General features: G+C 52.4%; 13 protein-coding genes across 13 annotated transcripts; 6 read left to right on the top strand and 7 right to left on the bottom strand.

Moving 5' to 3' along the window:
* Positions 1-268: 268 nt before the first annotated feature.
* LTS14_006117 (uncharacterized protein) lies at positions 269-1,783 on the top strand (the record flags this gene model as incomplete). The annotated part of the gene is made up of 1 exon (XM_064838815.1): positions 269-1,783. The coding sequence occupies one exon, from the start codon at positions 269-271 to the stop codon at positions 1,781-1,783; it is 1,515 nt and encodes a 504-aa protein (XP_064693640.1).
* A 213-nt stretch (positions 1,784-1,996) lies between these two features.
* LTS14_006116 (uncharacterized protein) lies at positions 1,997-2,482 on the top strand (the record flags this gene model as incomplete). Its single annotated transcript, XM_064838814.1, has 1 exon — positions 1,997-2,482. One exon carries the CDS (start codon positions 1,997-1,999, stop codon positions 2,480-2,482), a length of 486 nt encoding a protein of 161 aa, XP_064693639.1.
* Positions 2,483-3,746: 1,264 nt separating this feature from the next.
* LTS14_006115 (uncharacterized protein) lies at positions 3,747-5,048 on the bottom strand (the record flags this gene model as incomplete). The annotated part of the gene is made up of 1 exon (XM_064838813.1): positions 3,747-5,048. One exon carries the CDS (start codon positions 5,046-5,048, stop codon positions 3,747-3,749), a length of 1,302 nt encoding a protein of 433 aa, XP_064693638.1.
* Positions 5,049-5,463: 415 nt separating this feature from the next.
* LTS14_006114 (uncharacterized protein) lies at positions 5,464-8,172 on the top strand (the record flags this gene model as incomplete). Its single annotated transcript, XM_064838812.1, has 1 exon — positions 5,464-8,172. The coding sequence occupies one exon, from the start codon at positions 5,464-5,466 to the stop codon at positions 8,170-8,172; it is 2,709 nt and encodes a 902-aa protein (XP_064693637.1).
* Positions 8,173-10,152: 1,980 nt separating this feature from the next.
* LTS14_006113 (uncharacterized protein) lies at positions 10,153-11,332 on the top strand (the record flags this gene model as incomplete). Its single annotated transcript, XM_064838811.1, has 3 exons — positions 10,153-10,180; positions 10,293-10,562; positions 10,617-11,332. The coding sequence occupies 3 exons, from the start codon at positions 10,153-10,155 to the stop codon at positions 11,330-11,332; spliced, it is 1,014 nt and encodes a 337-aa protein (XP_064693636.1).
* A 215-nt stretch (positions 11,333-11,547) lies between these two features.
* Positions 11,548-12,099, bottom strand: LTS14_006112 (uncharacterized protein; the record flags this gene model as incomplete). Its single annotated transcript, XM_064838810.1, has 4 exons — positions 11,548-11,716; positions 11,770-11,801; positions 11,867-11,909; positions 11,972-12,099. 4 exons carry the CDS (start codon positions 12,097-12,099, stop codon positions 11,548-11,550), a joined length of 372 nt encoding a protein of 123 aa, XP_064693635.1.
* Positions 12,100-12,268: 169 nt separating this feature from the next.
* Positions 12,269-14,176, bottom strand: aif1 (Apoptosis-inducing factor 1; the record flags this gene model as incomplete). The annotated part of the gene is made up of 2 exons (XM_064838809.1): positions 12,269-12,322; positions 12,515-14,176. The coding sequence occupies 2 exons, from the start codon at positions 14,174-14,176 to the stop codon at positions 12,269-12,271; spliced, it is 1,716 nt and encodes a 571-aa protein (XP_064693634.1).
* Positions 14,177-14,544: 368 nt separating this feature from the next.
* On the top strand, positions 14,545-15,348 carry LTS14_006110 (uncharacterized protein; the record flags this gene model as incomplete). Its single annotated transcript, XM_064838808.1, has 1 exon — positions 14,545-15,348. One exon carries the CDS (start codon positions 14,545-14,547, stop codon positions 15,346-15,348), a length of 804 nt encoding a protein of 267 aa, XP_064693633.1.
* A 19-nt stretch (positions 15,349-15,367) lies between these two features.
* On the bottom strand, positions 15,368-17,282 carry LTS14_006109 (uncharacterized protein; the record flags this gene model as incomplete). Its single annotated transcript, XM_064838807.1, has 2 exons — positions 15,368-17,142; positions 17,201-17,282. 2 exons carry the CDS (start codon positions 17,280-17,282, stop codon positions 15,368-15,370), a joined length of 1,857 nt encoding a protein of 618 aa, XP_064693632.1.
* A 267-nt stretch (positions 17,283-17,549) lies between these two features.
* LTS14_006108 (uncharacterized protein) lies at positions 17,550-18,404 on the bottom strand (the record flags this gene model as incomplete). The annotated part of the gene is made up of 2 exons (XM_064838806.1): positions 17,550-17,880; positions 18,370-18,404. 2 exons carry the CDS (start codon positions 18,402-18,404, stop codon positions 17,550-17,552), a joined length of 366 nt encoding a protein of 121 aa, XP_064693631.1.
* A 724-nt stretch (positions 18,405-19,128) lies between these two features.
* LTS14_006107 (uncharacterized protein) lies at positions 19,129-21,111 on the top strand (the record flags this gene model as incomplete). The annotated part of the gene is made up of 3 exons (XM_064838805.1): positions 19,129-20,622; positions 20,680-21,016; positions 21,065-21,111. 3 exons carry the CDS (start codon positions 19,129-19,131, stop codon positions 21,109-21,111), a joined length of 1,878 nt encoding a protein of 625 aa, XP_064693630.1.
* Positions 21,112-21,275: 164 nt separating this feature from the next.
* On the bottom strand, positions 21,276-22,106 carry LTS14_006106 (uncharacterized protein; the record flags this gene model as incomplete). Its single annotated transcript, XM_064838804.1, has 1 exon — positions 21,276-22,106. One exon carries the CDS (start codon positions 22,104-22,106, stop codon positions 21,276-21,278), a length of 831 nt encoding a protein of 276 aa, XP_064693629.1.
* A 377-nt stretch (positions 22,107-22,483) lies between these two features.
* On the bottom strand, positions 22,484-24,664 carry LTS14_006105 (uncharacterized protein; the record flags this gene model as incomplete). The annotated part of the gene is made up of 1 exon (XM_064838803.1): positions 22,484-24,664. The coding sequence occupies one exon, from the start codon at positions 24,662-24,664 to the stop codon at positions 22,484-22,486; it is 2,181 nt and encodes a 726-aa protein (XP_064693628.1).
* Between the last annotated feature and the right edge of the window lie 524 nt (positions 24,665-25,188).

The raw sequence follows: 25,188 nt of genomic DNA, 5'->3' as shown, positions 1-25,188 counted from the left end.
CGTATGGTATCCATGTGGATGTTTTGAGCCCGGACGCATTGCGTAACCGAAAGAGGCAGGTCCAGGCCCACAGCCATCTCGCTTCTCGGCGAATTTCTTGACACACCATCGTATCGTGACGACTCGACGATGACAGCTGCTAGCGGCAGTCTTTGTTCTGCCAGGATGGCGTTATCACGATTGAGTCGCGGTGTACTGAGCGGTGGTTCTAACATGCATTTCTGGCTTCTTGAAACGTTGTCTTCTGCCTTTCTTTGGCCGCCATAAAATGTTGGCCTGGCTTGTGGGCTCGGATAGCAGACCGCCTGCTCTCCTCAAAGTAAGAAGCTCGGCTACGTTCATCATTATCACGGTCTCGACATCGATCTTTACGGACATCTTCCTCTATGGAATTGTAGTACCAGTCTTGCCTTTCGCTCTCACCTCGAGATCGAGCATCCAGCCGGATCAGATACAGACATGGATCTCGATCTTTCTGGCCGTGTATGGAGCGGCTTTGTTGGCCGCTGCGCCGGTATGCGGATGGTTGGCCGACCGGACATCGTCGAGGAGATTGCCTTTCGTCCTCGGTCTGGTGGCGCTGGCGGCATCGACTGTGATGTTGTGCATCGGTAACAGTATTGGGGTATTGGCTGCCGGTAGGGTCTTGCAGGGGATCAGTGCTGCTGTGGTATGGGTAGTGGGATTGGCACTACTTGTCGACACGGTCGGCTCAGAAGGCGTGGGCCAGGCGATGGGCTACCTTGGGTTGAGCATGAGTCTGGCTATCTTGCTTGCACCACTCCTAGGAGGCGTCGTGTTCGCTGCTTCTGGGTACTATGCAGTGTTTGCCATGGCTTTTGGCTTGATAGGCTTCGATATTGTGATGCGACTTGTCATGATCGAGAAGAAGGTGGCGCTCAGATGGCTTCCTCGGGAAGAAGTCATACCAGACACGAAGAAGCAGGACATGCCACCATTAGACACTAGGAATCCTGCTCTGGACCTTCAAGAAATACCTGCCTTACCGGTGATGGATGACACAGCAAACAAGGAGGCCGCTACCTCTGACACTGCAAAGACGACACCACCTGGCACTCGACGACCTCTTGGCAAGTTCGCGAGCCGCTTACCAGCTGTGATCTATCTCCTATCATCTCGACGAGTTCTATCAGCACTGTGGGCCTGCTTGGTACAGTCCTCGCTGCTCACAGCGTTCGACTCTATGCTTCCGCTCTACGTTCGAGATACCTTCCACTGGAATTCGACAGGTGCTGGCTTGATATTCCTGCCGATTGTCGTCGTTTCCTTCCTCGGACCACTGATAGGTCGTGCTAGCGATCAAGTCGGACCTCGATGGTTTGCTACTGCTGGCTTTGTGATAGGATGCCCTTTCATAATGCTAATGCGACTTGTGGATCACAATTCGCTCACGCAAAAAGTGCTTTTATGCGCACTACTGGCTCTCTTCGGCTTGGCTATGACTCTGGTAATTACCCCCATCATGGCTGAGATCACTTATGCAGTAGACGCTAAAGCACGACGGCATCCACCCGGCTTTTTTGGCAAGAATGGTGCATATGCTCAAGCATATAGCTTATTCAACATGGCTTGGGCCGCAGGCTGCTTCATAGGACCACTGATGGGAGGTCTGATCAACCAGAGAGCAGGTTGGGGTACCTCGACACTTGTGCTTGGTTGTCTCTCAATATTCACTGCTCTGCCTACCGCTGTATGGACGGGCGGTAGTATCTTCAAGCAAAGGAAGAGTCGCCGAGATAATCTTCAAGAGCCGCAGGCCTGAGACTCCTGTCGCCCCACATATTCGACAGCCACGCTTCTGCGTGACTGCGAGTACTTCGTCACGGAACACGTGACCCAGGGTCCACTTCCACCGTCACTGAGCCTTACATGAGCTAAACTTGCTCTGACCGTTGTACACAGCCTCATAAGCCTACTCATTGAACAAATTGGAGGCCAAACACTTTTCCCAATCACATGTGACACATCGCCGACAATGGCCACCATCACATCATCAGTACAGCCGGTGACGACCACCTCAGCATTGGGCCTTATGTGCCTACCACCTGAATTGCGCAACATGATCTACGAACTCGTACTCATCCCCATCGGACCCAAGGCTAAGGTCAATCTCGAGGATGCCGACCCTCCCACCAAAGGTCTCCTCCTCGTATCCAAGCAAATGCATGCTGAGACGCACGCCACGTACAACCGCATCTACTGCGGGTATTGTAGGAACACTAACTTCGTGATAGAGCTGTGCAGCGTCACCGGTGCCTTTGTCAAAGCCGGACTCGAATTGGAGACAGTCGACAATCTACGCGATCGGGATCTCACAAACATCCGCCTTTGCGAGGTACTATTCCCGGGCGAGGTGCAACTAAGAGCGATTCACAGCCACGGCAAATGGTTCAGAACAGACAGACGTGTTGCACACAATTCTCTTCAGCCTCGACCCCTCCCCCTGTTGAGCTGTACTTGAGACCCAGTGAGCCAAGCACCATCCGGTGGCGCTATTTGCTTAAAGATGTGGCGCTACCCGGTGGCGCGCGCTCACCAACACTGATTGAGGTTCTACGAGATACGGCAGGACGTTGGAGAGCCTAATGTTGATGGAGGACGAAGGCTTTGTGGCTCGTGGGCATCCTCCACGGCTGTATACTAGGACCATACTTCGCTTGAAAATATCTGCTACTCAGGCTCCAGTCGCCTGTCCACGAGTGAAGCAGATAAGCAACTATATGACTCAAACCTCGGCTAGCGTAAGTCTCCACGTTCATCAAATCCAAGATTCACCTTACGCTCATTGTTCACAGTGAACACTCTTTGAAGATCTTGCCTTCACATAATTAAAACCCGCGATATGGCCAGCCCTCCAGTTGACTCACTACTGGCGAATATTGCGACTGCAAGCAACATGACCGCTGTCATCAACATCACGACCATGAGCAGCAATCGCCTTCTCGGCCTACCACCTGAGCTTTGAACCCTCATATACGAACTCGTCTTCACATCAGCTTATCACGACAATGGCGACATCGATCTCATATTTGCATCAACACCATCAAAGTCCTTACTGTTTGTATCAAGACAGATGCGTTCCGAGGCCCAGGACTTGTACAAGTACGCATACCGAGCCTACTGGCAGACCAACGCATTCACTATCAATCTGGCTTCGACCGGATGGGAGGTCGCCTTTGCCAAAATCCGAGGCATCTGTGGGGAGAACCTTGCTCAGGCGAAGCCTTGCAGTGTGCTTCATGCCGGGCAAGGAAAAGTTGAACTGCTGGCTAGTCATAACAGTGAGGACGGCTTATGGTTGCATCTGCCTCAATGGTCTAGTGGAGGCTCGGTGGCCGAATACAAATTCTACCATTTGCCGGGCGCAGAGTTTGAGGATGTCAAACGACTGCGTGCGAATATCAACAGACCTCAGGCTTTACCACAGACTGCACATGTCTTGTCGGTGAAAGAAGTCTTACCATGGTTTGTTTCAGCGCACTGAGCAGCAGTGTGTGGAGGGACCAGCGCGCGAGGATACTCCGTGGCCAGCCAAGTCCGGCTGCGCCAGCAATAGCACCCACGAGTCAGTCAGGCGTGTGTATTCCGGTCCAGCCTGTTAGAGTGCGGATGTCCTATAAGGCTCGAAGGGGTCACAATAGATGGATGAGAGCAAGGGCGGTCGAACCCTCCGGCACATACACAAAATCCAATAACCCATCCACTTCTGCAAGAGCGACTTTCCCTCAGATGTACACCCTCCTCGCCTCTCCAGGCTTACTCTCAATAGGGCAGTAAGGACATTTCACTCGACTCTTCCCACGACTCGTCCCCTCCAAACTCTCCTTTGCAATCACGTGTCCACACGGTAACATCATGGGCGGGTTCAGATCCGTGCCTTGCTCCTTACTGACCGGACACACGAAGATGCTGTGGAACATGAAGTTGGCGGGCAGTGGTGTTTCAACTGGTAACTCGTTTACGCTGGTCCATTGACCGCGGGAGGTGGACATGATTCGTTCGACCTTTTGAAGGATTGGGAGGGCGAGGCCACCGGCTGTAATAGCTGTGCGGAGGGGTGATGTGGATGGCAGGTTGAGGAGGGATGTAAACTCGCGCGTAAATAGTTGGCTGGTAGATGTCCATAATGAAGGGTTGTTGAATAGCGGCGAGTATGGTGAGTCTGCCAGTTGTGTCGAATAGGCCAGTGTCGTGACGAGAGCAGCCGTCTCCCGTGCATAGCGTGAGTTGAAGGTCGGGAATGTCGCACGAGCGTAGTCCAGGGCATTGAGCAGAGCAGTATTGGCATCGTCGGGACTAGATGTGTAGAGCTCCACGAACTTCAGCCTACTCAACTCATACTCGAGATTGCTGCCTCGATCCTCCAGTTCTGCGCTATGGTTTCGTGCCCACTCAATAGCAAGTGTGAGGTTGTGCTGATTCCGTAGAGCGTCCAGTATATGATACATCTCAGCAAACTTCCTCTGCAGATGTCCTCTCCCAAGCTCGCCATACAACTCCTCATCTAGCTCTCCATCTTCATCCTCGTCCATGTTCTCGTCTTCACCGCCCTCCTGGTCCGCAAAGTCCTCTAGCCATCGAGGAGGATCGTCTTGTCCTGCTGCCTGCGCACTAACCTCCTTGACGAAAGTACTAGCGACGTCGAACTTGCCCTCTCGTAGCAGATGCATGGCAATCGCCCTTTCCACCAGGCTCCTCTGGCTGTCCAGACCCGTGGCCGCTCCATCACTAGCATTGGAGCCGATGCTAGCCGTTGGTAAAGCGCTAGCCTTGAACTTGTCCTTGAGCGCTTTCTGGTATTGATTGAGACCTTTGTTCACTTCCTTCAAATCATCATCGATTTTGTCGAAGGACTGCTTGAGTGGAGTTTTGAGCTTTGCAATGTGCAGAGGCGTCGTATCGGGATCCGACTCTATGTTGTCCCGGGCGTTTTGCAAGAGTGATATGAGGGCGTCAACGTCTTGGAGAGCTTTGGAGAGGTTGGCCTTGCTTGATAGTGTTTCGTGGGCAGCGAGGATCGACTCCATGGTGCGTGATAAGGATGAGTGTGGCTCTACCGATGTCACACAGTCTGGCACGAATAGATGTCTTTGCCTGCCGAAGAAGAGGTTATGCTAGACCATACTAGAGTCAGACGGTCAAACGTGTGTGCATGTGCTCGATCAGCAAGCGAAGCTTTCGGTTGCGCTGCCGAGAGTGGCGCCCAAGCTTCACCTGCACCACGAAACTCAGGGCAGCGACGATATCATCAACCTGAACCACTGGCAAGGACGAGAACATTCCAGTAAACATTACTAAGAGCCAGAGACCGACCGATGCCCTGTGTACAAGTTAGGCGTACCACATCGGAGCACTCCCGTTGATGGCTGCACATGCGATCCATCACGCAACATGATCATCAGAATCGCTCCTTTACCTAACTGAGCTGGACACAGCATCATAATGTCTAACGCCAAAGGCACTCGAGCCTCGGTCGATGACCAGGGCATGCGACCACGAGCAAGATCTGGCGCCACACGACCTTTGACAGCGCCACATAGCGGGACTACATCTGACGGTACACGCTCACGAGAAGTCTCACACCTTCAGGCCCCGCTCGAAGTGCAACCTCTGCCTGGTCCTGCTCTCAAACCAGGCCATCAACGATTCGTCTTGACAGATCCAGCAGCTTTCAAGTATCTGGAGGATGATCCTTCTACTACAGTACTGGAACGACGACGAGAACTTTATGGCTACGAATGCTATGTCGTCGAACAATGGACGACCTCGCGGACACATCCGACCTTCGTCATCACGACGTACACCGGCAATGAGTCTAATTTAGTTGTTGTTGGGGTGCTGAGCGTACCGACGGACGAAAGCACATGGTCGCCACGCTTGAGGGTTTACTTCAAAGCAATTAATCAATATCATGCTAGACGGCAGGAAACGCCACTCGGCATATTGATGGTCACAAACCTCTCCGGCTTCCCATCATCACTCACAGTAATACCAGTGCCCAATGGCGATATACGAAAACACCGCTTCGATTTCTTCGTGAACGAGAACCTGAAGCGACTGGGATGCTCTGGTCGGGTAGGCTTGACAATGCAACCTCCTAGTACTGCTACGATATCGAAGTTCCACCAGCTGTATCGGACATCCGAAAAGAACGAGCTATACAAGTCTGTCATCGAGCTTGTGAAGCTTGCTCAGTCAGCGCTCATGCTCTTTGATAAATTGGAGGTTGACTACTCTGATGGTCTATTATGTGATGTCACAGAGAGGGCAATCACGGATTGGTGGGTCGAGATTGGAACCGATCATTACAATACAGAGCCACACGATGGTATTTTGGGTCCCACCACCGTTGCTGGTCTGCTCGGCTTGCTCATGGGAGCACGAAATAGGTTACACGCTGTTGGTGCGCCCGTAGGTAAGGATCCGTTTGATGTAGATTCGATGAAGCGAGGTATCGGACACTTCCAGAAGCAGCAACGCATCACACGAACACGAAGGCTAGATCGACGGACTTTGGATCGTCTGCATAAAGCTACGCAGAAGGCTGCCGAACATGGAGGCTGGTCCATGCCCAAGGTTCTCAAGAATACTGCTGCCGAGCTTAGTGGCAAAGGTGGCGAGATGCTTGTTGATGCTGTAGGCCATCGGGACAGAGCAAGTATAGCAGAGATCGAGACTTGTGATATGGAGAGATTCGTCGAGCTCATCTTTGGGAAAACGTGTAAGTGGCTATGGCGTGGCAAGCCAATGAAGAAGAACAAGCAGGAATCTGACGGTCGGCACCGGCTGGAGTCGAATGCTGCGCTCAACAGCGGCTTGGTCTTTCGGCATGATCAACAGGGTGGGTTTACATGGACAGCGCGGAAAAGTATCGCACAAGGAGCACTACCTGATGACCGTGAAATGGGTGATGAGGTTGGGAGTAATGCAGACAGTGATGAGCAAGAGGAGCCGAAGAGCGGTATCATGAAGCGTGCCACAGGTCTGCCGAAAGCTGGGCTGGGCAAGTTTAAGGGTGCAGTTGGATTGAAGGGTCATCAGCATAAGGTGTCGATGGCTGATAACGATTCACCCGTCACGCCAACGACGCCAGTACACGACACAGCACAAGCGAAGAAGCGCCCGCGATTCAGACGAGCACACAGCTCACCATTGAGTAGTCCGACCAGTCCTAAGTCGCCACCTATCGACAGCCGATTGGAGCCCGTGGACGAGCTACAGCACATACGTACAGCGGACGATCTAGGGCCGAAGGACATGCGTGTCTCGAATGTGCCTTTTTTGGGTCACAGTGCCGACGCTTCTCGCACGAGCCTGGACGTACCACCTTCATATCGTGATCAGCATGATAGTGGTGGGTCCGGCAAACACACCGGATCCTCCGAGCAAACGTCTGCACAACAATCGCAGACTGTGACTGCGGAGCCGTCTGTAGCTGGGTCAATATATAATGGAGTTGACATGAACGAGGTCTTGCCGGGCGGACCAGAGACAGAGAAGGATGTTAATCAGTTGCTCCGGCGCACGTTGTCCCTCAGCCACTTCATATCAGTGCAGCTTGAACAACACAATGACGATGGCTATCCTCGCCATCTCAGCTTCAGCTTAGCAGAAGACAGCGTCCTCACTTGGTCATCCGTCATACCCACAGGTGACGACGAGGACGACGAGGATGAAGAGTACGGACCACTCGACAACGATCTTAGAGCACAACTCATACAACAGACGCTCCTGACCAAGCAGAATCAGGCACTGCATGCTTCTCTGCAACAATTGCAAACAACGACCTCACCCTGGACACAAACCCAGCTCTCGGTCCTTACTACCCTTCTCGCCTCTACAGACACAAACGGCGAGACCCTGCATGAGATACACGATCCTCTGGTTGACCAGGTGCAAGCGTTGCAAGCGCACAGTGAAAGTATCCTTCGGTCGGAGAAGGAGCGATTGGAAGAAGGCAGCAAGGAGATCGAGACTTTTGCCGCGAAGCTGGAGTACGAGCTTAATGGTCTGAGGGGTAGGGTGGAAGATGTAGAGCAGGGTGTTAATGACTTTGAGAAGGGTGTCAGGGAGGTCGAGCAGCGGGTTGAAGGGTTGGAGAAGCAGGCTGGGAAGCAGGGTGGTTGGTTTGGTGACTGCTGTGTTTCTTGAAAGTGGGAGGCGTCATCTGATAGCTGTAACACTATGTGCTGAAGGCAGTCACTGAACGTGACCCGTGCCCATGTGGCAGTTTGAGCGTTCCCCGTCTCGCGCTTCGTTGATGAGATACCCAGCCTTGCCACAAGCTCATGGCTCAGATGCGGTTCGGCAGGGATCTCGCCATAGATTGTACTCAGGAACTGTACAGCTTTGGCGATCGTGGCGATTTCTATGCCTGTCTCATCGCCTGTGATGGGGCTGCCCCGTAAAGTGATGAGCTCGCTTTGATCGTTCTTGTGTATCACGCAGAACAACGCAGCATCATGTCGCCACGACTTGCCCCCTGAGCAGTCGGAGGTTTGTATCATCCATTTGCCCTGCAGATTCTGCTCGTAGGACCAGCGATCTTGGCGATTATGTCGCGCATGGTACACGATCGCACAGGTTTTGATGTGCTTGAGATCAGCTAGTCGAAGCTGCTGAACCATCGCCTCGCATGCTGGTCGAGTCGCAATGTGGGTTACGAAAGTATTTGTCTGCCAGTAGCTGCGGTAGTCCCTTTTGTAGATGCCGCTCGCTTCATGACAGATGACTGTCGAAGTGAGGAGAAGTGCTTTGTTCGGTCCTTCTGCCATAAGGAGGTCGATTTCGTCATTGCCTTACTTCTTGCCACGGAACGCGAGCTTGTAGACTCGGTTTCGAAGCTCTGGCGGTAGCTTGAAGAGGATACAATCATTTGTAGCCATGTTGTCTGTTTGTGCTTTGTGATTCATTAGCTAATGCTCATCCTACCCAATGTATGGCTCTCTCTGCCTCGAAACGTACTGGTACGGTGCGACAAATCGGGTTGGCCCCTCAATTGAGTTTGGCTTAGCACGTAGTGTTCTTCTCGGTGTGTTTTGCTGTTTGTATTGGTCGTGAAGCGCTTTCTGTAGGTGAACTCGTAAGTCAAAACGGGAGCTAACAAGCTAACTGTTTTGAAGCTTGGGCTCGGCACTAATGCATGTTAAACCAAAGTGGAAGGAACGCTCCTCTTGAATTCATTACGGTCACATCGCCCACTGCAGGTTGTCAACTCTTCGGTCTACCTCAACCGTCGAATCGACAACGTTACCAGTTGTTACTTGCACTTCAAACTATACTACTCTGTGCGGCTTTGGCTGACTAAGCGTAGTTGCTCGGGAAAACTCCAGCCCTGCGCCGACTTTCCAGTTGTGATTACCATGTATTCTGGCGATTGTCTCGTCATCCGGTACACGACTGGAAAATTGAAATAGGCGCACATAGGTCTGATGTGCCTCGATAGCGACTTCAGCATCCCAAGCGCGACGATGTGGGAAAATTGAGTGCCTAGAGACGTAAGCCCGATCCGAAACACCAGCCAAACGGAGAATCATGATACGCGAGATGAGCCATGCCACACAAATCTCAACGAACGCGATCCAAGATCCACTTGCGCCGTAAGCAGCAGTAGAGATATCGCTCCGGCGCTTCCAGATGGGCTACGACGACGAGCGGGAAGAATAAGCTTCGTTGCAACTCGTGCTGTCTGGTATAGATTGATGGTGGCGCCGCCAAGACGCTCCTGATCTACGACTTCATACATCGTCAAGGTAAATATACATGGTCTTGCATTTCTGTCTTTCTTTCGTCTGGTATCAAATACTTTTTGCAAGCCGGACCTGCAGTCACTCGTTTCACAGACCATATCAGTCATCACACTCTTTTACCTAAACTTCACCACAGGTCTGTGACCGTATCGAAACTACTACGCCACAAACGACGAACGACTAGACATGTCTGCCATCAAGTCTCTTGCCCTCCTGGCTCTCGCTACTGGGTTTGCCTCCATCTCTGCCGCGCAGGACGTCTCTGGTTCCGGAAAGACCACCCGTTACTGGGATTGCTGTAAGGGCAGCTGTGCTTGGTCTGGAAAGGCTGATGTCTCTGCACCTATCACGACTTGCGATGCTAAGGACCAGCCGTTGACGGATGCGAACGCCCAGTCCGCTTGTGATGGGTGAGTCAATGAACCCGAGTTGTGCTTAAGAGGACTTGTGCTGACTCCGTACTAGTATGTCCTACACATCATTCCGGCCTCTAGCAATGGCATACTAACATGCGTCCTGTAGGCGGCTCCGCGTACATGTGTTCTGACCAGAGCCCATGGGCTGTCAGCGCCGACCTTGCTTACGGCTTTGCTGCCGTCTCGATCCCGGGTGGTTCTGAGTCAAGCTGGTGCTGTGCTTGCTACGAACTTACCTTCACCTCGACTTCAATCGCCGGCAAGAAGATGATCGTCCAGGCTACCAACACTGGTGCCGATTTGGCTGAGGGCCAATTCGACTTGGCCATTCCAGGTGGTGGTGTCGGTATCTTCAACGCCTGCACTGCTGAGTGGAGTGAGTGAAAATCGCCGTCAGATACATCGATATCGTGCTAACATGCCTTTTTAGATGCTCCCTCCTCCGGCTGGGGTGCTCAGTACGGCGGTATCTCAAGCAACACCTGCTCGGCCTTTCCATCCGCCCTTCAGCCAGGCTGCAACTTCCGCTTCGGTGACTTCTTCGAGGGCGCCGATAACCCGACTGTCGACTACAAGCAGGTGACCTGCCCCAAGGCCTTGACGGACAAGACTGGCTGCATCCGTGCTGGTGAGACACCAACTGGTAGCGGTGCATCGAGCTCTGCTGCCGCCCCAGCTTCGAGCTCTACATCCGTTGCTTCATCTTCGGTCAGCTCTGCCGCTGCAGTTGCATCGTCCGCCAGCTCTTCGGTTGTCGCACCTGTCGCCTCTTCCTCTACCTCTGCGGCTGCCGTTGCATCATCCGCTAGCTCGTCGATCGCCGCACCTGTGGCCTCCTCTTCCAGCTCATCTGCAGCCGCATCGATCGTGCCTGTATCAAGCTCTGCTGCCGCACCACCAGCTTACTCTGCTCCTGCAACCGCCGTTTCAAGCTCTGCCTCGAGCTCTGTAGCTGCGCCAGTCAGCAGCAGCGCCTCATCCTCAGCACTCGCATCCTCCTCCCTGCCAGTCCCAGTCTCATACGGTAGTGCATCGAGCAGGAGCAGCAGCAGCGCCGCCGGTGCCGCCGCACCGTCCGGTACCACCCCTGCTGGTGGCGATGATGCCAACTGCAATGTCCAGTACACATACGTGTACGACTTGTAGGGGGTAATATCAATGTAGCAATATTGAGACTTGGCTTCTTGTTCATAGCTTCAGGTTCGGAATGACATTCATGGCAATTCTTAGTTGGACAGTTAAATTTGGTAGTTTCTTGTACAGCAATAGTACATCCGTTACTTTTTTGATCTCCCCAGCAATAACTCCGCTAAGCATGAATTCGAAAGTACCATGAATATAGACGGCATATGGATGATCGTTCAGGAAGCTTGATGCTTCTTAACGGCATCCCACATCTTCGAGTCGGTCTCGACGCGCACTTCTTTACTAGTATCGAGCTCATTGTAGCGACGAAGATCCATCTCACGATCGAGCAGCGGCTTGACATAGTCGTCAAACGTTGGCCAATACGGATTGTTCAAGTGATATCTGTAGAAGCTAATCAATCACCTGGAGAGACGTTCTCGTGAGCAGACACTTACTGCTGGCTGCTCTCTGCAGCATATCGCTCGACCTGAAACGCTCGATTAGTTCTGAAATTACTACCTCAATCGTTGACAGTCACTGCTGAATACTTACAATAGTAAAAGCACGTTTGTCAGACTCGCTTTGCATTACAAACCTGCGAAAGGTCTGGTCAGCTAACCACATCTTATCCAACAACCCTCTACACTCATCACCCACCAGCTCAAACACTCCTTATCATTACTATAGACCTGCGAAGCCTCCTGCAGCTTGGCTGTGAGCTTCTTGATGGCTTCTGCATCGTCTTTGGCATAGAGGTGCACGACGAGAGTGTATGCTGGCGCCATGTCGACGTCGATAGAGTGTTAGATTAAAGAACGAGACCGGCTTGAGAGTCAAGTAGGAATGTAATGAGCTGAAGTGAAGTACAATGGTGTCTTGCAACAGGAATTCAAAGTCACCGCAGTAACGCCGCTAGCTATGACGACTCGTGGCTTCCGGATTGGGCGGAGTTTGTCAGTGCTTAGAAGGACTTTCAGCTGCAGCATAGAGACGTACTGCCTGAGCCCTCTAGTACGAGGAATATCGAGGTCACCTACCTGCGGGACACGATGCACCGGTGGAACATGAGATAGGACAAGCGCACACGCGTCTCACATAACACTCTGGCGCATGCCTGCAGGTCACGAGGTTGCACATTAGTGGCTGTCTTGCTGCCATATACATCCTTTCGTTCCGTCATACGTAAATTATCGCTCATACCTTGACCCCAGCAGGCACCGAGATCTCCGTAATATCAACGCCCTTCTTCAGCTCACTCTTCTTCGGCATCTTGCCTCTCCTCATGAGCTCCGCACTCTGAGTCATATACGGATCCTTCATCATCGAAGCGACCGCCACTACCTCATCACCACTGCAATAATACGCAACAAAACTCTGCTTCCCATCACTCGTGTCCGTCTCGCCCTGAATAACTACGTCATCGTACCCACTCGCCATCGTGTTGCCGCAGTATCTCAGCTGCGAGCCAACCGCGGACCAGAAGACAGGAATGAAAGATTTGCCCTTTGTGCCCTTGGCGATGGTGGATGCGACGCTGCGGCCCATGTTTTGTGCTACATCCCAGTGCTCGATGCGGACGGGTTTGCCGTTGCCGCCGGGTCCGTTGTAGGGATATGTTGCGATATCACCAATGGCGAAGACGTCCTTGATGCCCTTTACGGCGAAGGACTCGTCGACGGAGACCGAATTGTCCTTTTCGAGCTGCACGCTCTTGCTGTCCTTGAGGTAGTCTGTCGAGGGACGGATACCTACGCCCTCGACAACGAGATCGGCTTCCAGCTCTGTACCATCTTTGAGAAGGACTTTCCCGATCTTGCCCTTGTTCTTCTCGCTCTCGGCGCCCTTGTCAACGGAGGCATTGAGGTGGAACTTCACGCCGTTCTTCTCTAGCAATGCTTTGCACACCTTGCCGACTTCGGCCCCGAGAACGTTCTCCATGGGTTGCGACTCCATACCAATGACGTGAACCTTGTGCTTCTGGCTCGCAAGGCAATTCGCGACTTCCATGCCGATGAAAGAGCTTCCAATCACGACGACCTTCTTGCCGCCCTCGCTACCTGCTGCACTCATGATCTTTTGGGCGTCGTTCAGCTGGCGGATGACGAAGACGTTCTCCAAATCGCCCTTGAGGCCTGGCATAGGCAGAAACTTCGCAATACCGCCGGTGGCGAGGATGAGCTTGGTGTAGTCGTGCTCTTTGCCGGACTCGGTCTTGACTTTCTTGCCGTCGAAGTCGATGGATGTGACGTTGTCTGTAACATTCTCAATGCCAGCGTCCTTGTAGAACTCCTCAGATCGCCAGGCAACCTTCGATAAATCGGTGATGAGGGCCTTGGAAAGCTTCGTGCGATCGATGGGGCGGTAATCTTCTGTGGCAATGGTCGTGATGGGACCGTCGAAGCCTTCATACCTCAAAGCCTCCATTGCACCAGTCGCACCAGCTCCACGACCAACGATGACGACCTTCTCTTGACCCTTCGACTGAGTCTTGGTCTTGAATTTGAGTGTGCGTCTACCTTCCTTGATCTGGCTTTCTTGTCCCTTGATGAATACACCACCGTCCTTTACGAGCACATCAAATCTGTGCAGTGGATCGAGAGCAGGTGCATCCTCGACATCACCGGTTGACACCTTGAAGCAAGCTCCATGCCATGGGCACGTTATTCTGCCATCGCCAGTCACCACACCCTTCATCAATGGAGCACCGTAATGCGTGCAGTTGGGGTTGAGGGCATGCACTTGGTCCTCAACCTTGACGAGCAACACCTTTCCGTTCTCAATTCCCTCCACCTCTGCTTCTTGCTTCTGTCCGTTCTTGAGATCGATGCTCGTCAAGCCCTTGAGCTTGAATTCCTGTGCCATGGCTGTGATTGTGCTGCTGAACGTTCGCCTGTTTCGAAATCTATTTGTTGGTTGAAGTGAAGTACGAAGGACAGAGTTGAAGGATCGTAGGATGGACATGTAACGTGTCTGCAGGTGTAAGAGCTGACAGCAGGTGTGTTCCCAGAGCTCGTCAGCTACTGGATATGATGGTCGTACCTGCCCCGCGACGTCAACACATCACTAAGCGTAATCGACTCCAACCTTATTGGGCGACAGCTTCACCAAAGTTGCATCATCATCTGGCACAATCGATAAGCATGCATTAACGCCTGTTTCGGAACGAGTCATGTGAAGCACTTCCAATACAGCTTCCAGAGCTCCGAGTTCTCAATGCAGCAGATACCAAGATGGTGAAGCCGTTGAGCTTCAAGGGAGATAAGAAGGCGCCGAAAAAGCGGAAGAGGGTGGCAGCCGAGAACGAGGACGATACTAGACCCGAGACCAAGCAGATTGCCCAGGTCGAGCCAGAGCAGGAAGTGGACGACAACCAGTGGGTTTCCGCTGGCGAGCTGAGCGACATCTCGGGTCCTGTCGCATTCGTACTGCCTTCGTCGCCACCCACATCTGTCAGTTGCGATCAGCTTGGCAAAGTCTTTGCACAGAGTATCGAGAATCTCGTGGAAGGACTACCGGACAGTGCAGAGCCGCATGATGTGCGACAAGTGTGGATCGCAACACGAGTCGTTGGCAGCGAGAATAACTTTACGTTCAAAGGCCATCATGGTAGATACTTGGGATGCGATCAATACGGTATATGCTCGGCGACACGTGAAGCAATTAGTCAGGAGGAGACATTCAAGCTTTCAGCTGTGGAAGGTGGAGCGGGACTATTCAACATCGAGACCGGGCACAAGAAGTATCTCACACTTAACGAGGAGAAGGACTCACCCGAGGTCAGAGGTGATGCAGAGGAAATGAATGAGAATACAGCGCTCAGAGTCCGAATGCAAGCTCGCTTCAAACCCCAGCATAAAGTGGACAAAGCAGAGAAGGTGCGAGCCAAGATCTCACGGAAGGAGCTCGAAGAAGAAGTTGGGAGACGGTTGGAGGACGATGAAGTCAAGAGGTTGAAGCGAGCGAGGAGAGATGGCGATTATCATGAAGCTATGCTGGATGTGAAGGTTAAAGGCAAGCATGACAAATTTGCGTGAAGTCACTCCAGGAGTCTCTTCATACATGGGTATCCCATTGATGCGCACCACTGCTCGCATTCTCAGAGCGAGCGATAAGCTCGTCCCAGCGCTGCTGCATTCCCCCCGCCAGCTCGTCCGCGAGCACGACAACAGACCCTTTCAATATCGCTTCCCGCGACGCTGTCTGCTTGTCGGTCGAGAGATCTGGTTCATCAGTCGCGTTAGTGGCATCTGCTAGATCTGTGGTAGACGGCGGCTCTTGGAAATGCGGCGTAGGCACGGCAAGCCTGGCGTCGATCGACCCAACGTTACGCGGCTCCTCTTCTGCGAACGATAGACGAAGGTCTTCTCGTGCTGTGGCTAGCTCTGCGAGCGGTCCAGGCTCAGCAAGCCTTGTTTCTGTTGAATTATTACCATGCAACGTCCCCTCTGCATCTGACGACTGAAGTTCCTCTCGTGATGCTGGGAGCTCTGTAGGGTGCTGGAAGACTTCGTAATCTGCCTTTGCAAGTTTTGCGAGAGCATCATCACGTGCGGCTTTCCAACGTTGGGATAAGCTGCCCCTCCATTCGTCATGGCTGGATTCCTGCTTAGATACTGGAGGTGTGGCATCCAGTTCATGGAGCTCTTGGCTGTCAAGTTCGACTGTTTCTTGAACGGCTTCCTTGCTTGGTTTCCCCAATCGCGATGGGCTTGCTAGCTCGACGATTGGACCTGCTGGTACTGGTGCTATTGGTACCGGCTTCGGGGCCTGAGCGGGAGAAAAAGCGGCCATTGCCACTTTCCCGCACGCCTCGATTTCATTATGTGCTTTATCTTCTGATTTCACATAGGGCACATACTTCTCCCACTCTTCCGCAAGATTCTCTCCCATGAAGATGCTGGAAGAAGGTGTGCCATTCCAGACAGGTCTCTGGCTTGGGCCAGGTAGCACCACTTCAGGTTTCATTTTATCTGCTCTTATCACCTCCTCGGCCGCTAGCACATTCTCCGCTGCTCGGGCATTGGCCATGTCAATCTTCTGGCTCCCACCCGGCCTTATCACGCGGCCATTTTCACCCCATCGTGGCGGTACTGGCATATCGTGAAAATAGTCCCTAGGATCCTTCCTGGTGAACAACTCATCTTTCGCGCGTTGGCGTCTGTCACTGTTTCGCCACGCTCTACACGGATCTATCGGCTTGATCTCCGGATACCACTCTCTTGGTGGGTCACGCGGATAAATTGGTAGTGGTGCGTCGACACGCAGTCCGAACGCCTCCATCACATCACCTCTGACGAGCACTGGCATGAAATCACTGCTGCTAACAGCGGGTCTGTCCAGTGCCCAATCGCGAAGCTCCAATTCTGGTGAGGGCGGACCTTTACGAGATACGCCTCGTCTTGACGCTAGTATTGGCATCGGGCCGTCCGTATCGTCTACAATGAATGTTTGTGACAATGAGTTGCCTGTCGCAAAGTCGCCGGGCTTGAGCATGCTGTTATCTTTGCTCGTACTTCCTCCAGTAATGACAGGATTCGATCGCATCGACGGCGTGTTTCCGATGCCCAATCCAGAATGCGATGAGCTCGGCGAATCAGGACTCCGTCTCACCATCGATTTCAGCTTGAAGCTGTTATTCGACGACGATGTCTTGATCGCCGCATACTTTGCCTCCACGGACTGCCTGCTGAGCATACCACGCAATTCACCCATTACTGTTCGACGACGTTGTGGTGACGCTGGCGTTACTTCCTCGTTAGGCGAGGACTCTGGCCTTCTCTTGCGGAGCTTATTGGGCACACGCTTTAGAGAATATGATGTTTTCGTGCCTATAGTTTGTGCTGGTCAGCTTGCTATGATAAAGATAGCTTAGCTCGTCTCACATACCTGCAGCAGCGACCATTTCATCGATAGTCTCCATGGCTGATTGGGAGTAGCGCAGTGGAGAGGAGAAGTCGCGGCGAATCATTGTGGCGACTGTGAAAGTTACTGTGGAAGTACAAGGGGAGAAAATTTGATCCAGACAGGTACATTGTTCACTGCATTATACATGATATCGATACATGATCTACCAGATCTCAGATCTACGATTTGCTAGATCTACATTTCGAGGCCATAGCAACAACATTGTATCGCGGCGCAAAGTTTGCTGCCCATCTCAAGATACGCAACCAGCGCCACGAGGACCGTACCGCTCCCACTTCACTCCTATCAATCCTCCACATCTCCCACTCCTTCACCTCTCATCATCGCTATCTCCAGATTTCGCTCGATCCATGGCCTTCACGATGCCGACGCCTTGGTTGGCTTCGTGGCCTTCGATATCAAAGTCATCGTCATAGGGTGAGGTCGCTTCGGAGTGCGAGATCTGCTCATAGGATGCCTCTGAAGATGGGTCGCGGCTGAGGGTACTGGTTTGTTGAGTGACCGATGGCAGTGGGAGTGGCTTGTTGCCGCTCCGCTGGCCGCTGCTGGTGTATGGGACACTGTTTGCATATTCGACGATATCGTAATCGTCCGCTTCGGCAATTTCGGTAGTGGACGTGGATGGCGCACTCGCGGAATCTCTTGATGAGTTAGTGAAGGGGCTGATGAGCCGGCTGAGTGATGGCGGTGGATTGCTCGAGAGTAAAGATTGCTTGCCTGATGGAAGGGCTGCCGCTCCAGGAGATCTCGGATCATCGCTCCCACGAAACGTGCTCCTGACGGACTCGTTTTCTTGCTGGGACGGACGCTTCTTTGGGGAGTCTGTAGTCCCTTGCTTCTTCTTCTTGCTTGATTTCTTGGATGGCGTGGTCGCCTTCTTCGATGGGGTGTTTGGCTACTTGCTGGGCTGATCCATGGTGCTGATCTATTGTAGCCAAGAACATCTGAACGGTCAAGAATGAGGCTGTATATATAGGCCCTGCCAAGTTTGCTCATCCAGACCAGTCACAGAGGTGAGAGCAAATATTCTTCTTTTCGTGTTTGAGAGATGTCTGGGACACATCAACGCCCAGGGTTTTTGTAAGATGCATTCACCTAGTCCCATCTGCATTGTTTCAATACATACCTACCTCACATAGCAAGCGAGCGTCTTCAGCAGCGCCATTATTTGGCGTTCACTTCTAGCAATCATCCTCAACCGTGAGTCTGACGAAGGATATCAGACAGCAACGCGAGCAAGGCCACCGGTTTGCTCGACATGAACACACTCGCCGCTACGAACGCAGGCAGAGGGTCGACATGGCCATGACATGCGATGAGCTTCAAAGGAGTGATGTTGCGTTTGCAATTGATGTCGTCTACTGTGAAGTGGCTCAAGTCAGAGTCATAGTCTGTCTGCGTCATATTGCCAATTGGGGTAATTTGCCAGTTCCCTTGTCCCAGACCAGGCGGAAAGGCCAATTTCTTGAAAGAGGTCCCCAAGTCGTGAAGCTGTTCTCGAAGCAATGAAGTCCTCCTGGTGGTGCTCCGAAGGCTACACCCACTAGCATCATGCGACTCTCAACCAATCAGAATCTCACCCCGCTCAACGACAGATCATCGCCGGAGATAAGCGGTATAATTCAGTTCGCAAAGTTCCGCGATCGCACCTCTTACTAGAATATGTGAGCGTTCCGCATAGCCGTTAGCCGTGGTTCTTCTTCGCTCCCAACGTCATGGCTGGCACATACTTCGCGCAGATACTGCACTGCAATGGCAATCGCAATAGGCTAACCCTGTCACTCAGCGAGTGACTAATGCTCGAAGATTGTGTGGCTCCTGTAAGTCTAATATTTCACTTTTCTTGCATACTCTCCATCACGTCTTTGCCACGCCATTGGACATCAATTATGCAGTCGATACGACAATACAGGCGCTTCCGGACAACTGTCAAGGCACAAGTAGAGCGTGACAGGGCCCGAGCACAAGGCTTGCACTCCGAACATCATGCCCGGGACTCGCCACTCTCTTCAGAAGAGGACAAGACCGACCTCGAGAAAGCCGAAAGCTACCACAGTCTACCTCATGGCGTCAACCCGGGCGAAGTCAACCCAAATCTCGGTCCTCCCGGCCCTAGCGAGGAGGTCGACATCATGCAGCACAATCAGCGGCCTGAGCAGTACGAGGAAGCCGAATCACCAAACCAAGAGAACCTCGACCAGGACGACGATGACGATGAATTACGACAGCAGCGGACTACGCTTTCTAGAATAACGACACAGCACTCTGCTATGACAGATCGTACAGCACTGGGACGGGCACTGACTGGCATCAATATCCGGAAGCGATTGACAAAGGAAGGTGGTGAAGGCAACGTCTTCATCGTTGGCTATGAAGGTCCGCACGATGAGAATGACCCGCATCATTGGTCTTTTTGGATCCGCATTCCATGCACGTTTCTGATTGCTAGTATCGGATGTGTCGTTGGTATTGCCAGCGCCATCGATAGTAGTGCGCTGCCTCACGCAGCAGCAGAGTTTGGTGTATCCGAGGTGGTAGAGTCCCTGGCTACCGGGCTCTTTCTGATCGGGTTTGGGGTTGGCGCTCTCTTCGCTGGACCAATATCCGAGACCGTCGGGAGGAATCCAGTGTACATCGTCACACTGGCCGTCTATATGTGCTTCATCCTTGGCTCTGCATTAGCCCCTAACATTGGTGCGCAGCTAGCATTACGATTCTTTGCGGGATTATTCGGCAGCACGCCTCTTACCTGCGCGGGTGGCTCGATCAGCGATTTATGGTCTCCACTGGAAAGGGTCTTTGCCTTCCCGGTATTCGCAAACGCTGCGTTCACAGGACCGTTACTAGGCCCAGTCATGGGAGGCTTCATCGTCCAATATATTGACTGGCGATGGGTCGAATGGGTCACACTCATCGCATCCGGCCTCGTGCTCACTCTCGTGGTCCTGTTCCAGCCAGAGACATATCCACCTATACTGCTTAAATGGAAAGCCAAGCACTTGAGAGAGCTCACTGGTGACCAGCGTTACAAAGCAGAGATCGAGGTACGGGAAGAGAGTCTGCCACATCGACTGAAGCGAGCACTGTACCGACCAATTTTGCTCACGATCCGTGAGCCGATCATCATGCTTGTGGCACTGTACCTCTCGGTCATCTATATTGTGCTGTTCAGTTTTCTAGACGGCTACACCTACATCTTCACCGACAACTACGGGCTATCTGAGGGTCTGACTGGTTTGTGTTTCCTCGGGATCATTATCGGTCTCTTTGGTGCTTCTGCACTAGTGCCTCTGATATATAAGTGGGCGAAAGTGGAGATGAAAAAAGCTGAAGAGGAGGGAAGAAGAGGTATCTCGCCAGAGTTTCGGATGTGGTTCTGCATGGTATGCTGTTCACGTTCTTGAGTTGCACAGTAAATGTGAGACTGACTTCTTCCGCAGCTTGGGGGCTCTTTCGCCATACCCATCTCACTCTTCTGGATGGGCTGGACTGCTAGACCAGACATCTCAATCTGGTCGCCTCTGGTTGCATCAATCTTTTTCGGCTACGGCATCTTAACAGTTTTCATCTCGTGCTACCAATACATTATTGACAGCTACGAGACATATGCAGCGTCTGGACTGGCCTCCATAACGCTCATTCGATACGTAATGAGCGGAGCATTCGTCGTAATAGGCATTCCATGGTACGAGAATCTAGGCGTGCCTTACACGTGCACTATCTTAGCATGCCTGAGTAGCTTGCTCGTGCCGGTACCTTATTTGTTCTATATCTATGGTAAGTCCGGCAGAACCCAACCTTGGATGCGTTGCTGATCGAGTATAGGCCCAAAAATCAGAAGCATGTCGAAGTATGCTGTGACCAGCGATTGAGAAGGATTCAAATTGCTAGAGCGTGGCGTTGTGGATGGGATTGTCATCAAGATAGAACTGCACGAGTAGTGTACAATAGATGTTATTAAATGTTACAGAGGTCCTGCGGGACCTCATACTGCGAGCATTCGGCCTCGCTTGTGTTAAGTTGTTCGAGGCTTGTCTCAATCGTCCACTCTCCTTACGCCAACGAAGCGAGACATCCTTTCATCAATTCGTCTGACCGAATCCTGCATCTCCAGGGTACTGCTTCCATACTCATGAACGAGGCAAGAAATTCCTGCGACCTGCCGTGCTATTCGCCTAGTCTGCACCCGGGTCAACGCCTCGAACAGAGACTGGGCATCTCCCTTCTTGTACAGCCATGTCATTCGCTTCTTGAAACTGTACTGTGCATACTGCGTCCTTTGGGCCCAGTACTTGTCATCATCCTCATCAATGCCACGCTCGTCCGCGTACCGAGACATTCTCGGATCCTTGACATCGTCGTCGTACCTTCCTCGACCATGTGCCTTCTCGGGTGGAGAGTTATACGACTGATCGTACGGGCTCTCAGACCGACTTCTTCGCCTTCTTTTCCGCGGATTCGTATCGCCACTGATGCCCAGCTCGCCAGGCTCAAGGAAAGGTTTCTCGATTTCTTTGAACCGCTTGATCAGATATCTTATTGTGTCATTCATAGTCTTAATCGTCACATCGTCCAGTTCCATTCCACTGTCTACTCTGCTACCACGGCCTCCTTGCTGTATAAGCTTGTGGTGCCTGCGGTAGTTCTTCTTCATGACTTTCAGGTTCGCTCTTTCTTCCAGCAGCTCAGTCCGGAGATTCGTAAGGTAAGCATGAACCTCGTGCGGTGCCTCGCCGAGGGTCATGAAATTTGTCCATAGCACTCGCAGAAATGTTGCTACTGTGAATGCGAAAGAGACGAAGCCGATGATGATGCTGGCAACAGAGATGGGCGTTAAAACACCGGTTTTAGAGATGACCACACCCATGATGACTGTACCCCTCCACTACTGCCTAGACTCTCACGGTGGTCGGTGTATTGCATCATCGTCCAGGCATGTCAAGTTGTGAGCGAGAAGAGCATACAACCAACACCACATGATCGACGAAACCATTGTTTACATGCGATCACGCAGAGACGGGAGCGTCGGCAATGGGCACGAAATAGACTTTACCGCGAGCTGACAAAGCGCGGATCGCAGACAACTTCGTTAAAGGTAGAAGCGACCATGCGCTTTGAGTACCGGTGCTACATCTATGTGCGGCCGTCGAGACTGCTTGTGAAGCTCCTGCCTCCTATGCTGTCCCGCCCATGCTTACTCCATCTCTTACTGCTTGCCCTTTACACCCAGCACGGTGAAACTACTCAGCAACCATCCTCCGCCGTGTACACCTCCAGTTTGTACTTTACGCAGCCATTGTCACCAGCAGTGACCGTGCCACCCGAGGTCTCAGTGTTGCCATTGTCGCAGTCATCCATGATATCATCGAAGCCGGCTTCACAAGGCTTGTACCAAGTGAAGAACTCGAAGCATGAATTGGTAATGCTAATGCCGGCCTTCAAGCACGAGCCATCCTCTGCTACCGGAGAGACTGTCACTTGCGCAGAGATGGTATTGTTTCGCTTGAGAGTCCAGCCGTTGAAAGTATGACAAAAGGAGTCTGTCGCGTTCTGGACTGCCACGCTAGACGCCACGCAAGGATTCTCTCCACACTTGATTTGGTCCGCTTGACGTGCTTGCGGAGCTGTAGGATGATCGATAATGTTGTCGTGGATAGTGATCTCGTACGAGAGGCAGTTTCCCAACTCGACGGAGCCGCCTGTAGAGCTCTGACCAGAGGAGCATTGTCGAAGAAGCTCGTTCAAGGCAGAGGTGCAGAAGTCGTGAGGGATGTCATAATGTTTCGTATAGGTGCATGAGGAAGAGCGCTTGAAAGTCGCAAGCATCCTGCCGACCAATGGAAATGTCTCCGACAGGACCTGCTCTCCAGAGACGGTGCCACTGGCATACTTGTCGCAGAAGGTCGTGGCGATGTTGGTCAGGGCCGTCGTTGGAGCTGCCAGGCCGTGATCACAACGCTCGGGGTCGCTGCGACGAGCTTTGATCTGCGCATCAAGATCGTACTCAAAGATCAGATTACTCTGTGCTGATATGTAGCCACCGCCGTGGACATCCTGGCCTGGAACCCCACAGGCGGCCATGATGTTCATGAAACCTGTATAACAGGAGTCGATGGTCAATAGTGGGCTTGTGTCGCCCCACGTCGCAACACCATATGTTCCGTTATCGGTATGGTAAGTAACATTATCAACAATAGGCTCATACTCGTGCTCTAGACAGAAAGTGAACACATTGTACAGAACGTGATTCCATGATTGACATGGCTTGTCGTGATGGCATACCGGAATGTTGCGCCTATCAAGACTCCCGCCCACAACATCACCAGCATCAAATTGATGGGCAGCGTAGCTTGTAGGGTGGCGTCTGGATATGAGGTTGCTCTCACGGCTGTTGATTGTCGGTATGATCTTGATGGTGTACTTGATACAATAGAACTCATCGGTATAAGTGCCGCCGAATGCCTTTGTTGAGTCTTGACCATGGCAGTTGTCCAGGATGGCTAGCATGTTGTCGACGCAGATGGCCTGATTGACACTTTGCTTGGTACTGTTGGCACTATTCGAAGGACAGTGGTTGACTGCATAGCCGTAATCGTATTTGGTGCCAAGGTAGACGGCAGCATCTGTCTGCGCGACTGGCTTGCCATCAAAAGCTTCACAAAATGTGATTGCGTGGTCCTCCAGAATCCCATACGTCTCAGAGCTGGTTGAGGAGTCGCAGGTCACTGATGAGCGCTTCGACAGCTTGGCCGATTCGATCTTGTCTCCGGCTCCAGGATCAAGGAGGTTATCTGCTGCGGTGATGACCCAGCTCAAGCAATCTGACTGGGTTACATATTCACCTCGTGGGGTTAAATCGCCACTAGCGGGGCAGTTCTGCAGAATGCGCAGCATGTTGTCAATGCAGGTCTGCTCGGCGAAAGTGACCGTCTTGCCGAAAGCACAGCCCCACTCATACACGCCAACAGAGCCATGTTGGTGAGTATCCTGTGTCAGATACACGAAGGGGTTGCTGGCATGAGTGGAACAGAACTCCCGAACATAATCCTCGATGTCGGCGTGGGAAGTCTGTCCAGGAGCAGTGCAGCGGAGAAAGGGCCCCACATCGGCCTGCCGAACCTCAATGGCGGTCGTGGTAGAAGCATCGATATTTCTCTTTGAAGATGGTCTTAAGGTGATGGTCCATGTCAGGCCATCGGACGTGTAAGTACCGCCCGGAGCTTGGCCGCCGCTTGATGGACATTGCCACAGGATGTAGAGCATGTAATCCAAGCAATCAGACTCCGCGAAGCTCGCCGTTGTATCAAGGACAGATTGACGGACTTGAAGGTCGGCATCAGCGTAATTAGCGAACACATTTCCCGAAAGAGGCCCTGAGAAATTCACGCCAGATTTGTTCGCGCAGAAGTCACGGACGTCACTCATGCTGAGTTCATGGCATTAGTACAGACAATCTGTCGAAACACACATGGCTCCGAGCGGTGATACTTACACGCCAGCAAAGGTATTGCCTTATCCATTGCAGTTTAGTTGACCATTAAAGCTCAGTCGATTGGACGTGGTCGGAGCAAGGGGCAAGGTAGACGAGTCGTAAGAGCCAGTTGGGAACGGAAGGGCGACCGAGGAGTCAGAGATCGAGGATGTCGAAGCGGAAGGCGTGATGATCGTGCTCAAGGTTGATGTGGGAAGGCCAAAGGCGATGCGCGCCATTGCCCACAGGATAACAACCATCCTCCAAGCCATCTCCATCCTGCTTGAGGGGCAATAGATACTTACGGAGAGTGAGAGTCGAGTGCGGAGAGCGTTGCGATGGTGGGAAGATCAGTGTGCGAAGGTGTTGTTGGAGGAAGTGGTGTTGTAGTGGTCGAAGGTCGAAGGTCGATCGAGCGATGAGGTTTTGTACTCAATTCAGTGAGGTCACGCGGCGCTTGTTGAGGCCGTGAAACCTC

The sequence above is a fragment of the Recurvomyces mirabilis genome (genome assembly GCF_035927965.1).
Source record: "Recurvomyces mirabilis strain CCFEE 5264 chromosome Unknown scaffold_15, whole genome shotgun sequence".
Taxonomy (NCBI): Eukaryota; Fungi; Ascomycota; class Dothideomycetes; order Mycosphaerellales; family Teratosphaeriaceae; genus Recurvomyces; species Recurvomyces mirabilis.
Note: the sequence above shows the minus strand (reverse complement) of the source record. Positions and strands in the feature narration are given on the sequence as shown.